The 16191-nt window shown below is 42.0% G+C and overlaps 1 protein-coding gene across 7 annotated transcripts in view; it reads left to right on the forward strand.

Annotated features, from left to right (window-relative positions):
- Positions 1-15608, forward strand: part of adcy7 (adenylate cyclase 7) — a 185968-nt gene extending 170360 nt beyond the window's left edge. For all 7 annotated transcript variants that reach the window (XM_072547328.1, XM_072547327.1, XM_072547325.1 and 4 more), the window contains 5 exons: positions 923-1069; positions 1165-1266; positions 6719-6833; positions 13411-13535; positions 13931-15608. In XM_072547328.1, coding sequence (XP_072403429.1) covers positions 923-1069; positions 1165-1266; positions 6719-6833; positions 13411-13535; positions 13931-14062 — 621 coding nt within the window. In that variant the 3' untranslated portion in view covers positions 14063-15608. The remainder of the gene's footprint in view (positions 1-922; positions 1070-1164; positions 1267-6718; positions 6834-13410; positions 13536-13930) is intronic.
- The last annotated feature ends 583 nt before the right edge of the window (positions 15609-16191 follow it).

Raw genomic sequence — 16191 nt, forward strand, 5'->3', positions numbered from 1 at the left:
CATAGAATATGGATGGGCCCAGTGTGGGTTTGTATTTCCTCATGGAGAAACAGGCAAGCTTGCATGTAGTGGAAGAAGCATACTGTGGACATAACCGTGCCGTTGGCAGAAAGCAGTCAAGAGAGTCAGTTTGTAGAAAGGTAGTTGGGTGATTGCTGACAATCTGAGCAGGGAAATGAGGCATTCACAATCACTCGTGTCTGTAAAGAAAAGTTACAGGCTCCCATTGACCAAAAAAGCTAATGGAAGAACCCTCAATGACTCTTAGCCATGAATGAACAGCTGGAATTCTGTGGAAAATGCCAATGAATTTTGAAGGCTATGACAAACCCATTAAAATCTTGTAACACAAGCTAGTGCTTAAGAGGAAGTAAAAAGGAGAACTGGGTTTAGTTGGTTAGTTAGTTCCCCATTTATAGCATACAGCTATAGTTTTAAGCATGTGATTCTTGTTTACTTTCAGTTTATATCCAATAACATTTGCTTTTGTTTAAATGTATGTAATCTTGTGGTGCGGTTCTGTTGAATAATTGTTGCATGTTCAGATTTCTTTTTTAAACATTGATGGTCCCGAACAGGATCACAATGCTCCAGACAGATGAAAGGAAGTTTATTTTATCTGTATGGTTTTGGTGTTGGCAATGTTGCCAAATAGAGTGTATCACTTGAAATAAAGATTTTCCTAGTGCTTGAATATATTAGTGGAATGTTTGGATCTACACTTGAAGAATGACACATGAATGAGTTGCCAGAAGGTAACTGAATGCCACACTGCGACAACTCAGCATGAATTCCTGAGAAAAGGAGGAGAAAGAGAGGAAACCTGGGGACAACTATTCTAAATTACAGTGTACAGATCTATATGTATTAAACATTCTGTAAACATGTTTAATGTTGATTTGTGGAAACTTTTCTTGTGTAGGATTTGTACCATCAGTCTTATGACTGCGTGTGTATCATGTTTGCATCAATTCCGGATTTCAAAGAATTTTACACAGAATGCGACGTAAACAAGGAGGGACTTGAGTGCCTGAGATTGTTAAATGAAATCATAGCAGACTTTGATGAGGTAAATTATTTTGGCAAGATTGTTATTGTAGCTTATACGTTTTGTGTACATTATGTGGAAAACATTTTTGTAAATTTGCTGCATTTCTTTTACAGCTTTTGTCAAAGCCAAAGTTTAGTAGTGTTGAAAAGATAAAAACTATTGGGAGCACCTATATGGCTGCTGCAGGTCTTACCATTGGCCAGGAAAATAAGCAGGTAAGCCCACGTAGCCCTGACACCATGTGCACAGCCTTTTTCTCTTGAAACCCTACAATAAATGTAAACAATTTGTTTTCATTCTTGAGTTACTTGGTGATTTGGTTTATTTTTAAAACTGTAATTATACTTGGGGGGCAAAAGTGCTGTTATATCAACTTGAAGAATTTGTTTTTGTATCAATTTTTTAATTTAATGAAATGCTATTCCAGTAATTGAAAAAAACTATGAACAGTTCATCGTGGTACAGTTCAGCTTTCACTATCTAATCAATTCGATCTGAGCTTTGGTTAGACTTGTCATTGGAATTAAGACTATGACAGACAATAATGGTAATTTGCCAATATAATTTGGCTCCAGGAAGTTTTATATTGTGTCCTTGTTTATTTGTGTCCATTTAACACATTTTGTTTACATCACTTCCTCTTCAGAAAAAGCAACATTAAGGTGATGATCATTTAACCTATTGTTTTTATGTTAATTTATACTTCAACAAACAAAAATGCCTAGTTTGTTCTGTCAAGCTTTCACAGCACTGCTCCTTTATCAGGTGAAGTGAAGAGAGCACCCAGGCACAGACTTTATAAGCAGAGAGATCAAAAGATCATACATGTGTTGAGAGTGGATTGTTGACAGGCCGAATAATAGGTCTCTGCAGGTGATCGAGAGAGTCAGGTGGTGTGAGTAAAATGTCAACAGCTGAATAGCAATTGAAGGGATGACCTATAATCCAATTTATTGAGGCATTAAGATAATTACAAAAATGTCAAAATAAAGTAGTGCTGGAGATAAACCAAAAGATTAGACTAACATACTAGGTTTACATGCTAAGATTTACAAGCTGAAGGTCTAACCAAAGTAACAAGTAATCTAAAACTCTACAAACTAATTAAGGTAGATTATAATAAATTATCAAGGTCATGGTGTCAAAACAGGACAGTAAGGAAGATTTATAGAACAGTATTGTGGGGTCACATATAGCGTGACATGAACCCAAGATCATGGATAAGGCCGTCTTCATGGCTACGGAATGTTTTGTAATTATTTCTCTGCCTCAATTAATCGGTTATAGTTCATCCCTCCACTTGTTATTCAGCTGTTGACACTTTACTCACACTACCTGACACTCTTGATCTCCAGCAGAAACCTATTATTTGACCTGTCGACATTCCACTCACACCATTTGTATGATCTTTGGATCTCTCTGATTATAAAGTCTGTGCCTGGTGCTCTCTTCACTTCACCTGACAAAGGTGCAGCACTCTGAAAGCTTGAGATTTCAAATAAATCTGGTGTCGTGCGACTTTTGACCTTCCCAACCCCAGTCCAATACAGCACCTCCACATCATAGTTCTCATAAAATCGTACTTCACGTGCAGATTGTGCCTAAGCACCTTCTGTAGTTTTCAAACAATGTGTTTTTTTTAAACTGAGGTGATCTCAGTATGAGCACTATGGGTCATATTTTTGCAGAGTATGGGAAACTCTGTGGACCTTTCAAAATGGGAGAAGGGGCTGCACCCCAGATGTTCCATTCTCACTTGCAGCTGATCCCATTCTCGGCAGTAGCAAAATGGCTGAAGAACGTGACGTGCACAGCCATGATTTATGAATTACCTGGTCCAGTTACATTCAGTGCAGAGATGAAAAGATCCAATTTTCATTCAGCCTCAACCTGCAAGATCTATTCCACTCCTTTAATTGGTGGAGTAAAATGTTCTCCTGAAGGATGAATAGTATATGCAGAGCTGAAAAGCTATTGAATTATTTAAATCCCCTCCCCCTTAACTTTTGAAAAGGAAAGTCTGTTGCTTTTGACTATAAGCATGTAAACATAATCTGTTCTAAAATGTTAACAGGCTAAAAGTTAATACCTGGTTTGGTGTAAGGAAAATCAGTGGTGACCTGGTAGACAAGAAAGAATTATGCCCTTTGTTTTTAACTTGCTGTAAGTGAGCTGACATCTGCCCCTCACTGGGGATGAAGTTGCCCTCTCTAGAGCTGATAGGCTGGCAGTTTAGGAAACCTGGTCAGCATTGATGAGTTGGGCTAAGCGGCCTGTTTCTGTGCCGTATACCTCTATGACTCTAACTTACTCACTATTTTTGGTTGGTATGTGGGAGATAGGAGATGAGTGGGGATTCATTGGGCCTTTTTAAAATTCATTGGATGGGGCACCCCTGGTCAGGCCAACATTTATTACCCATCCCTAATTGCCCAGAGAGGTTAGATAAGTGTAGGTAGGCCAGACCAGATAAGGATGGCAGAGGTCATTAGTGAACCAGATGAGTTTTTCCAATAGTGGGTTCATGGTCACCATCGGACTCTTAATTACAGATTTTTATTGAATTCAAATTTCACCATCAAATTTGAACCCAGGTTCCCAGAATGTTACCTTGATCACAGTCCAGCGATGGGACCACTCATCTGTCACTTCCCTGTCATTAATTTGTCATTGGAGCTATAAAGGTCCATTGGTGGTGATTGGAGTAGCATAGCAGTAAAGGACTGGCAAAAGTGAGGACTGCAAATGCTGGAAATCAGAGTCTAGATTAGAGTGGTGCTGGAAAAGCATAGCAGGTCAGGCAGCATCCGAGGAGCAGGAAAATAGATGTTTCAAGCAAAAGCCCTTCATCAGGGAGCCTTCAGGGCAGAGAGATAAATGGGAGGGGGGGTGGAGCTGGGGAGAAGGTAGCCAAGAGTACAATAGATGTATGGAAGTGGGGATGAAGGTGATAGGTCAGAGAGGAGGGTGGAGTGGATAGGTGGGAAGGGAGATTGTCAGGTAGGACAGGTCATGAGGATGGTGCTGTGCTGGAAGGTTGTAACTGGGGTATGGTGTGGGGAGGGGAAATGAGGAAACTGGTGAAGTCCACATTGATGCCCTGGGGTTGAAGTGTTCCGAGGCAGCAGATGAGGCGTTCTTCCTCCAGGCGTCGGGTGGTGAGGGAACAGCGGTGGAGGAGGCCCAGGACCTCCATGTCCTTGGCAGAGTGGGAGGGGGAGTTGAAATGTTCAGCCACAGGGTGGTGGAGTTGATTGGTACGGGTGTCCTGGAGATGTTCCCTAAAGCGTTCTGCGAGAAGGCATCCAGTCTCCCCAATGTAAAGGAAGGCATCGGGAGCACCGGGTATTATAAATGACATTAGTGGATGTGTATGTGAAACTTTGGGTGTGGAAGGCTCCTTTGGGGCCTCGGATGGAGGTGTGGGTACAAGTTTTGCAATTCCTGCAGTGGCGGTGGCAGGGGAAGGTGCCTGGACGGGAGGGTGGGTTGTTGAGGGGTGTGGACCTGACCAGGTAGTCATGGAGGGAACGGTCTTTGAGGAAAGGGGTGGAGGGGGAAATATATCCCTGGTAGTGGTGTCCATTTGGAGGTGGCAGAAATGTTGGTGAATGATGCGGTTTATGCGAAGGTTGGTAGGGTGGAAGGTGAGGACTGGGGGTTCTGTCCTTGTTGCGGTTTGTGGGGTGGGGTTTAAAGGTGGAGGTGTGGAATGTGGATGAGATGCGTTGGAGGGCATCTTCAACCACGTGGGAAGGGAAATTACAGTAGCAGAGGTGGAGGAATTGGAAATATGGGATGGCATTTTTGCAGGAGGTAGGGTAGGAAGAGGTGAAATCCAGGTAGCTGTGAGAGTCGGTGGGTGTGTAAAAAAAAAAAAAATGTCAGTGTTAAGTCTGTTATTGATGGCTGTGCAGAGGCCCAGGAAGGGGAGGGAGTTATCAGAGATGGTCCAGATGAATTTAAGGTCGAGGTGGAATGTGTTGGTGAAGTTCCACCACAGTTGGACCACTTCCACCACAGAACACACCAGATGACCGCCTCCTTTAAAGACAGTAATTTCCCTTTCCACGTGGTTGAAGATACCCTCCATCGCATCTCATCCACGTCCCGCACCTCCGCCCTCCAACCCTACCCCTCCAACCACAACAAGGACAGAAACCCCCTGGACCTCTCCTTCTACCCTATCAACATTCTTATAAACTGCATCATCCGCCGACATTTCTGCCACCTCCAAATGGACCCCACCACCAGGGATATATTTCCCTCCCCAACGCTTTCCGCTTTCTGCAAAGACCATTCCCTCTGTGACTACCTGGTCAGATCTATGTCCCCCAACAAGCCACCCTCCCCTCCTGGCACCATCCCCTGCCACTGCAGGAATTGCAAACCATGTGGCCACACCTCCCCCCCCCCCCCCCCCCCCTCACCTTCCACATCCATCAAAGTTTCATCTGCATATTCACCAATGTCATTTATTGTATCCGGTGCTCCCGATGTAGCCTCCTTTACACTGGGGAGGCTGGATGCCTTCTCGCAGAACACTTTAGGGAACATCTCCGGGACACCCGCACCAATCAACCCCACCGCCCTGTAGCCCAACATTTCAACTCCCCCTTCCACTCTGCTGAGGACATGCCGGTCCTGGGCCTCCACTGTTCCCTCACCACCCAACGCCTGGAGGAAGAACACCTCATCTTCCACCTCGGAACACTACAACCCCAGGGCATCAATGTGGACTTTACCAGATTCCTCATTTCCCCTCTTCCCCCCCCACCCCCAACTTACCCAGTTCCAACCTTCCAGCTCAGCACGATCCTCTTGACCTGTCTTACCTGCCAATCCTCCTTTCCATTATTCACTCCACCTTCCTTGGCTACCTTTACCCCCCCCCCACCCCCCTTTTATCTCTCCACCCTGGAGGCTTCCTGCCTCATTCCTGATGAAGGGCTTTTGCCCGAAATGTCGATTTTCCTGCTCGTCAGATGCTGCCTGACCTGCTGTGCTTTTCCAGCACCACTCTATCTAGGAGTAAGGAACAGTATAACAAGCCAAAATAACAACATAACTGGGCCCCTAATCAGCCCATCTTGGCAGTTGGAAGATTCTGTAGCCATCTGTGTCAGGTGTGACAGGCCTGACTCTATCCCACTGCCGCCCCCCCCCACTCCCCAGAATGAAGTCTACACCATTCAGCTCATCTGCTTCTATGATTAAAATACTGACTCATTAAGTTACTCAAAATTACTTCAGTGCTAATTGTTCAGAAAAAAGGAAAGGATTGTTGGGAATTTAAACAAAATCTAAAAATGTTGTTGGTTCATCAGCACTTGATGCACATTCCCAGCATTTTTTGCTTTTATTTCCATTAGTAATTTTCTGTCTCAATTCAGAATAAGTTGACTTACTTGATTCAATGAATCCTAATTGTAGAAACTAAGATGAGCATTCCTGTTGATTCCATAAGAAATATTTTATCTAAACATTTTATATTTGTATGCAATGCTGGGAACATGTACTAGGTCGTAGTATGATAATTTGTAATGTAACCTTTATTATGGGTATTTCTTATCTCTGAGCTGTGATGTTCTGTGGTTAAATTTTAACATCATTTTTACATATAGTACACTTGATTTAAATATTGCATTTGTTTTATTGCTGTGTCAGGATAGTGAAAAACCTTGTACTCACATTGGCATCATGGTGGAGTTTGCCACTGCATTAATGAGTAAACTGGATGGCATCAATCGACATTCTTTCAATAATTTTAAACTGCGGGTTGGTAAGTTAGTTTCTATAATTCTGGCAGCATTGCAAACACTTACTTAGCTGCACTTACTAAATATGTTTAGTTCCAGAAAGACTTGCAAATCATTGTCTTTAGAGGCAGTTTAAACAAAAGCTGATGTTTTTATGTAAATAAAATACATACTGATTGTTTTCCAAAACTAAAATAATTTTACCAATAACAGTGTCATTCAACTGTTCATTCCCCATTGTGGAAATTTGAAAGCCTTAGGAGAGATACATATGATTATCATAGAATTCTTACAATGTGGAAGCAGGCCAGTTGACCCATCGAGTTCACACTGACCCTCTGGACAGCATCCCTCCCAAACCCAAGCCCCTACCCTATAACCTAACACTACATTTCCCATGGCTAATCCACCTGGCCTGCGCATCTTTGGACTGTGGGAGGAAACCCATGCAGGGGAGAATGCACAAATTCCATATAGTTGCCTGAGACTGGAATTGAACCTGGGTTCCCTGGTGCTGTGAGGCAGCAGTGCTAACCACTGAGCCACCGTGCCGCCCTGTTATATTCCATTGTCCATAATAATTACCCATATCGGAGGGCATCTAGAAAAAAAATTAACAAACCGCGAAATTCACAGCTGACCTTGGAGGGACGTGTGCAGGAGAGCTTACAGCACAGGAACAGATAAGTGCACAGCTTTTAACGTGTAACCTTGCTGTAAGTCTACAGTAGTGAGTAGAGTGGGTTCTATCTTAATTATATGTTTTATTGAGATCTGTGTCTTGATTAAATTTTATAAATATAAACCGTAAGTACTAAGTTGGCCTGGAGCACTTTTGCTTTTAAGAGCAAAAAGGCGGTGCTATTTTCTGTAGATTCTGAAGGAGCAAAGATGGCCTTTAGTAGAGTGATATGTTCTTCCTATCAGATGTGGGAGTTTAGGAAGCATTTCCATGTTACTAATTATTATATCTACAGGAAGTGTCTCTGGTTACGAATCCTATCAGATTGCTTGGAGCGTCAGATAGAGGAATTGAGGAATTTACAGGAGCTAGGGGGTATGATGGATGGTAGTTATCCGAAGGAAGAAAAGCCGCAGATACAGACAAGCAGATGGGTAATTCTAGGAAAGGTAGGACAGGATGGCAAGTAGGGTAGAAGTCTCCTGTGGCTATCCCCATCTCAAACAAGTATGCTGTTTTGGAAAATGGAGGGGCTGAAAGACTCTTGGGGGATGTAGCACAAACAGCCAAGTTTCTGGTATCAGGACTGGCTTTAGTGCAATAAAGGGTACGTCTGGTTCCAAGCGATCGATTGTGATAGGGAACTCTCTAGTCAGATGCACTAGAGAGAATCAGAATGGTGTGTTACCTCCCTGGTGCTAGAATCAAGGATATCTTAGAGAGGGTGCAGAATGCTCTCAAAGGGGAGAAGGACCAGCAGGAGGTCATTGTACACGTTGGAACTAGGAAGGGAAAAGGGATGAGATTCTGAAGGGAGAATATAAGAAGTTAGGCAGGAATTTAAAAAGGTCTTAGAGGGAGTAATATCTGGATTACTCCTGGTGCTATGAGCTAGTGGGGGTAGGAATAGGAGGATAGAGCAGATGAATGCATGGCTGAGGAACTCGTGTATGGGAGAAGGATTCACATTTTTGGATCATTGGAATCTCTTCAGGGTAAAAGTGACCTGTACAAGAAGGATGGATTGCACCTGAATTGGAAGGGAACTAATATACTGGCAGGGAGATTTGCTGGACTAGCTCGGAATGATTTAAACTATTAAGGTAGTGGGGTGGGACCCAGGGAGATAGTGAGGAAAGAGATCAGTCTGAGACTGGTTCCGTTGGGAAAAGGAGTGAGTTAAACAGTCAGGGCAGGAACAAAGCAGAGAACAAGGTAGGATTGATAAATTAAACTGCATTTACTTCAATGCAAGAGGCCCAACAGGGAAGACAGAACTCAGAGAATTGTTAGGAATATGGGGCTGGGATATCAAAGCAATTACAGAAACATGGCTCAGGGATGGGCAGGACTGGCAGCTTAAAGTTCCAGGATACAAATGCTACAGGAAGGATAAAAAGGGAGGAAAGAGAAGGGGTGGGGGGGGGGGGGGGTGTTTTTGCTAAAGAATAGCATTACTACTGTACATTGGAAAAATATTCCAATGAATACATCTAGGGAAGTTATTTGGGTAGAGCTGAGAAATAAGAAAGGAATGACCACCTTATTGGGATTGTATTATAGACCCCTAATAGTGAGTGGGAAATTGAGAAACAAATTTGTAAGGAGATTTTAGTGATCTGTAAGAATAATTGGGTGGTTATGGTAGGGGATTTTAACTTTCCAAACATAGACTGGGACTGCCATAGTATTAAGGAGAGGAAATGGAGAGGAATTTGTTAAGTGTGTGCAAGAAAGTTTTCTGGTTCAGTATATGGATGTACCTACTACAGAAGGTGCAAAACCAGACCTACTCTTAAGAAATAAGGCAGGGCAGGTGACTGAGGTGTCAGTGGGGGAGCACTTTGGGGCCAGTGACCATAATTCTATTAGTTTTAAAATAGTGATGGAAAATGATAGACCGGATCTAAAAGTTGAAGTTCGAAATTGGAGGAAGGCCAATTTTGATGGTATTAGGCAAGAACTCCCAAAATCTGATTGGGGGCAGATGTTTGCAGGTAAAGGGACAGCAGGAAAATGGGAAGCCTTCAAAAATGAGAGAGTCCAGTGACAGTATACTCCTGTTAGGGTGAAAGGAAAGGCTGATATGTGTAGGGAAAGCTGGATGACTAGAGAAATTGAGGTTTTTATTTAAGAAAAACAAGGAAGCATATGTCAGGTATAGACAGGAGAGCGCGAGTGAATCGTTAGAGTATGAAGCTAGTAGGAATATACTCAACGGGGAAATCAGGAGGGCAAAAAGGGGACATGAGGTAGGGCTTTGGCAAATAGAGTTAAGGAGAATCCAAGGGGACTCACTAAGATGGCAGTGATTCAGTAGAACTGGTGGGGACGGCTCTGCCTAACAGCCAAGGCATATTGGTGTTTTCTTAACCATCCTTGGCCAACGTATATGGAGGAGTTATTAATTTAAAAACTTGAACACATATTCATTGACAATTTGGAGTGGGAAGGATCCCAAAAGGAAAAGGAGCAAGCAAACAGCAGCAAGGAGGACACTTGTCTGCAGCACCGGGCACACCAGAGACCACCGCAGCAGCCTCCCCTGAACCACCAGGGGACCTGACGGACTCTCAGGAATTGGTGGTGGAGATGGCGAGACTTACCACAAAGGTTGAGGCTGCGATCAAGGAGATCCATGCCCTGGTCCAACCTCATTGCATCCATGCTGCAGAAACATGACAGGAGCTGCAGGGCCTTGGGGAGCAGATGGAAGAGGTGGATAGTTCGACCTTGGAAGTGGCGATTGAGTCCTTGTCCGGATGGATCCAGGTACTGGAGCAGGAAGTGCGGGCCTTGCGAGATCAGGTCGATGACCTTGAAAATCAAGGTTGGAGGACGAATCTTCAGATTGTCGGGTGCCCAGAGGGTGAAATAAAGTGGGCAGCCAGTCAGCTTCTTTGAAAACTGACTGCCACAGTTCCTGGGCCTTCAAATCGAGTCCAGCAGGCTGCAGATTGAAAGGAAGGGCTCATGCCCGAAATGTCGATTCTCCTGCTCCTTGGATGCTGCCTGACCTGCTGCGCTTTTCCAGCCACACATTTTCAGCTCTGATCTCCAGCATCTGCACTCCTCCTTGCAGATTGAAAGGGTTTATCGGGTCGCAGTGCACAGGTCTGGGTCGGTATAGCAACCTCGCGTGGTCCCAGTGCACTTCCTCCCATACAGGGACAAGCAAAGAGTGCTAGAAGCTTCCAGATTATTGGGGAAAGATCCACAGGCACTGTTGCACAAAGGGAAAAATCATGTTTTTCCAGCATTTTTCAGCTGCTGTAATTCGTAAGAGGAAGTCCTTCGATGAAGTTAAAAAGAGGCAGAGGAACCTGGGCATCCAAGGGTGGGGTGGGGGTGGATGGACTTGGAGGACAGGTGGGGGGATGGGGTTGGAGAGCGGGCCGAGGTACGGGTTTGGGGGGGGGGGGTGGGGGGGGGGTGGAGGTGAGCAAGGGGATGGGGCGTTGTGTGGAAGGGTAAGGACAGGCGGGCGCTCGCATGCGTTGTGCTGCTGCCTAGTTTCCTGAACGGGGAGCAGACTTCACAGAAAACTCCGAACCCCAGAGGAAATCAAATAATCAATTATCCGAATGTAGTGCCCGTCCATCTCGTTTGGATATTTTTCACAAACATGGTGCACCGCACAACAAGCCTATTTTATAAGACATGGCAGCCCTTTTTGGGTTATTTGGACATAGATCTGTCTGCTGCCTTAACTAGGGCATTCGTTTAACCAGGATGGTTAGGTTTGCTGAGTCCTGGGTTCTGGAGGGAGGAGTCCTGATGTTAATACAGGTGTGTGTGTGTTTTGTGTTCTTGTGTTTTCCCTTGTTGTCTTTTTTGTTTTATTTATCACTTACTTATTTATTGGTGGTGTTTTGCACAGTGTTTGGTTTTGTTTTGTATTATAGGGTAAGTTAGACAGTAGTTGTATTGTAATTTGCATTTTTTAAAATTATACTGGTATTTGTTATATTTTCAAAAACTTTATATTTTTGTAAATTCAAGAAGTTATTTTGCTAATAAATATGTTTACAATAAAAAAGGAGAATCTGAAGGGATTTTATGAAAATGTTAAAGACAAAAGGGCAACTAGGGAGAGAATAGGGCCCCTCAAAGATCAGCAAGGTGGCCTATGTGTGGAGCCACAGGAGATGGGGAACATACTAAAAGAGTATATTGCATCAGTGTTTACGATGGAGAATGACATGGAAGATATAGAATGTGGGGAAATAGATGGTGACATCTTGAAAAATGTCCATGTTACAGAAGAGGAGTGCTGGATGTCTTGAAATGCATAAAGGTGGATAAACCTGCAGGACCTGATCAAGTGTAACCCAGAATTCTGTGGGAAGCTAGGGAAGTGATTATTGGGCCTTTGACTGAGATATTTGTATCATCGATAGTCACAAGTGAGGTGCCAGAATACTGGAGGTTGGCTAATGTGGTGCCACTATTTAAGAAAAGTGGTAAGGAAAATCCAGCGAACTATAGACCGGTGAGCTTGACACCAGTGGTGGACAACTTGTTGAAGGGAATACTGAGGCACAGGATGTACATATATTTGAAAAGGCAAGGACTTTGAGATAGTCAGCATGACTTTGTGCATGGGAAATCATGTCTTATGAACATGATTGAGTTTTTTGAAGAAGTAACAAAGATGATTGATTGAGGGCAGAGCAGTAGATGTAATCTATATCGACTTCATGAAGGTGTTTGACAAGGTTAGATCTCATTGAATACAGTGAGAACTAGCCATTTGGACACAGAACTAGCTCAAAGGTAAAAGACAGAGTGATGGTGAAGGGTTGTTTATCAGACTGGAAGTCTGTGACCAGTGGAGTGCCACAAGGATCGGTGCTGGGTCCACCACTATTCATCATTTATATAAACAATTTGGATGGGAGCGTAATAGGTATAGTTAGTAAGTTTGCAGATGACATCAAAAGTGGAGGTGTAGTGGACAGCAAAGAAGGTTACCTTTGAGTACAATGGGATCTTGATCAGTTGGGCCAAAGGGCTGAGAAGTGGCAGATGGAGTTTAATTCAGATAAGTGCGAGGTGCTGCATTTTGGGAAAGCAAATCTTAGCAGCACTTATACACTTAATGCTAAAGTCCTCAGGAGCGTTGCTGAACAGAGACCTTATCATGCAGGTTCATAGTTCCTTGAAAGTAGAGTCGCAGGTAGATAGGATAGTGAAGAAGGTGTTTGGTATGCTTTCCTTTATTGGTCAGAGCATTGGGTATAGGAGTTGGGAAGTCTTGCTGTGGCTATACAGGATATTGGTTAGGCCACTTTTGGAATACTGTGTGCAATTCTGGTCGTCTCAATGTTGGAAGGATGTTGTGAAACTTGAAAGGATTCAGAAAAGATTTACAAGGATGTTACTAGGATTGGAGGATTTGAGCTATAGGAAGAGGCTGAATAGGCTGGGACTGTTTTCCCTGGAGTGTTGGAGGCTGAGGGGTGACTTTATAGAAGTTTATAAAATCATGAAGGGGCATGGATAGGACAAATAGACAATGCCTTTTACCTGGAGCGGGGGGGGAAAAGAGTCCGGAACTAGTGGACATGGTTTTAGGGTGAGAGGGGAAAGATATAAAAGGGACCGAAGGGGCAACTTTTTTTCACAAAGGGCGATGTGTGTATGGAATGAACCACCAGAGGAAGTGGTGGAGGTTGGTACAATTAAAGCATTTAAAAGGCATCTGGATGGGTATATGGATAGGAAGGGTTTAGAGGGATATGGGGCAATGCTGGCAAATGGGACTAGATTGGGTTGGGATATCTGGTCAGCATGGACAGGCCTGTTTGCTGTACATCTCTATGACACTAACTAAAAATAATCTTCTTACAGATTCCAATATAAAAGCAAATTGAATGACTTTGTTGTTCACTTAGTGTCCATTTTGTTCTCTGCAGGCATCAACCACGGACCTGTGATTGCTGGTGTCATTGGAGCCCAGAAGCCCCAGTATGACATATGGGGAAATGCTGTTAATGTTGCTAGCAGAATGGAAAGCACTGGTGAACTCGGCAAAATCCAGGTAAAAGTGACCTGGTTTCCTTTTGAGATCTTTTAAAGAGCATTGTGTATAAAACTTAAACAGTGTTTGATTGTCAATAAAATGACTTAACTTCTCTCATAACCCATTTGATTATATTCCAAACATCAAGAAATAAAATTTACATTAATGATTGAGCTAGAATTTGACGTTTGTTCAGCTCATTGTGAAATATATAAAATCCATTTTTAAAAAAGTCTTGATTTAATAACTTGAGGTTGCAATTTATTTTGGAAATTTTAGGCAGTATTTTATGCGGCGGTCCCACTCACTGACAGTCAACTCAGGCAAGCCCAGCTCTGCCATTCCTAGAAGTATAAAATCTTCATTATATTCAATCATCTGATTAATGTATTTTATGTAATTTATGATTTTAGGTGACAGAAGAAACCTGCAATGTTTTGCGACGACTGGGGTATTCTTGTGAATCTCGAGGAATTATCAGTGTGAAAGGCAAAGGTGACCTACAGACTTACTTTTTGTGCACTGATGCCACAAAGTCGCACTAAATCCAAAACAAACAATTTATGCAGTTACAACAGCAGCCACATCAAGAATATTTCCAGTATAGTTACAAGATTGCTTGCCAATACATGTCTGGCGTAATACAAAATAAAGTAGCAGTAAGAGGTTATAATTTGCAACTATGAAACTGGGATTGTGATAGTGGATTTTATTTTAAAATAAGTTCTTTATGTCTGTACAGTTGTGAATTGTGTGCTGTTACTATTTGGGGAAAAGAAACATTTCCATGTACCTGGTATCATAACTTATAGTACAAGGAGTAAACAATGAAATTATATACAGTACCATTCAAATTTTGTATGCTGTAGCAATAGTTTTTAATGTATATGTTTTGAGCTTGAATATAATTTCACTATTGTGCTCAGAAATAGATAGTCTGTAAAATCAGAAGTGTCACTAGTAATGAGAAAACATTTGTATACTTCTTGGATTTTGAACTGAACAAATGCGTTGTCAACAGGATTGTACCTGACTGATTAGCACAATTGTTATTTCATAAAAATCTACTCATTTGTGGTCACCAAGCAGTTATAAGAATTTTTACTGGTGTAAACTGTGCTGTCACAATAAGTGGATTCTGCAGTTCTTATTAGTACAAAATTCAAAGCTCTGCTTATCTAGATTTATTCCTCAAAACTTGTTTACCAATGACTATGGTGCCAGCCATAGCACTAAAAGTCACCAGAGATTTGGTTAACCTATATTGTTATAAATCAAATTTTCATTACCATGCTGCGCCATAAATTGTTTTAATGGAAAATGTTATCCAATGTTCACAAATAACGAGCTATTTTAGTAACTCTCCACTGACTCTTGACATCAGTGCAAAGTTACTCTCACTCAATTACTGTGTAATTTCTTAACCAATATCGGTACCTAAAAATGTTTCATGACTGAAACAATATTCTTGATTTTAATAATGTGATCTTTTTCTGCAGAGTTAATGCCCTTTTTTAAATGTAATCATTCAACTTATAGTGGAGTCATAGGTTTAAAAAAAAACTATTTATGCATGATTCCAAATTACTGTACAATCCTGTTTTAAGTTTACTGGTGCAGTGTACTAGCATTCAACAAGTCTGGTACAGTCTACTTTTGTGGCTGAGATATGGATTTTTAAAAAATTGTTGAGGAGGAACTTTAAATTGATAAGCACTTATTTTGTAAGTTGTAGAATTTTGCATAGTTTCTTATGATGGTGTTAAAATACAGGATAATAAATCACAAGTTATGTCCAATTTTGTGTGAACAGAAATCTCAACTGAGCTGATGTATTTAATGAGTTGAGAATTAAAGAGAAATAGCAAAATATGCACTGTTTTCTTTAGGGGTAGAGAACAATACTTTATAGATTGGTTAATACTTTTCTACAATTGGTATAAAAAAGGGAAACCTTCATTAAGTTATGCCGTAATATAGGTTGCTTATAGCTGATGGAATGTACATTTCTGAATGCTAGTGAAGTAATGCAACAAAAAGGTTTTTGTTTCTTGAAATTTGAACCAAATAGGCTATAATAAATTATCTCAGAGTGCAAATTCTCTGTTATTTGTGTCTTGCAGAAACTTAATTTTTTTTCCCTCCTGATTGACTTCTGAATTCTGTGTAAAGAATAGAACATTGAATGACATGATGGTGACTTGAATATATTAAACAAGATTTGACTGCAAACTACAAAGAAAAATTGTATGGCAGACAGCCAAGGAGATGGCTTTTAAGGACTGTCTTAGAGAAAGAAGTGGAGGGGTTTAGGGAAAGACGGCTAGTACTTTGGATTTACAAGGTTGTCATCTACTCTGCTAGTAACACTAGGATACATGAAGATGTTTTAATTCATTAGGATAGGGATGTCACTGGTGAGGCTAACATTTATCATCCAGCTGCTCTTAAAGTGGTGATGAGCCACTTTCTTGAATTGCTGCAGTCCATCTCTTGGCGGTGCATGCAAAGAGCTGTTGATCTTGTGACACCCAAATCCCTCAGTTGTCTCTCTTCATGTAAATGCAATACAGTACAATCTCTATCTTCAGGTCCCATTAAAAATGGCATTAACTGATAACTGAATACTGAGTTGCCTAAACTGCACTATGGCGTACATTGCCAGATAACTGAG

This window comes from Chiloscyllium punctatum, chromosome 26, assembly GCF_047496795.1.
Source record: "Chiloscyllium punctatum isolate Juve2018m chromosome 26, sChiPun1.3, whole genome shotgun sequence".
Taxonomy (NCBI): domain Eukaryota; kingdom Metazoa; phylum Chordata; class Chondrichthyes; order Orectolobiformes; family Hemiscylliidae; genus Chiloscyllium; species Chiloscyllium punctatum.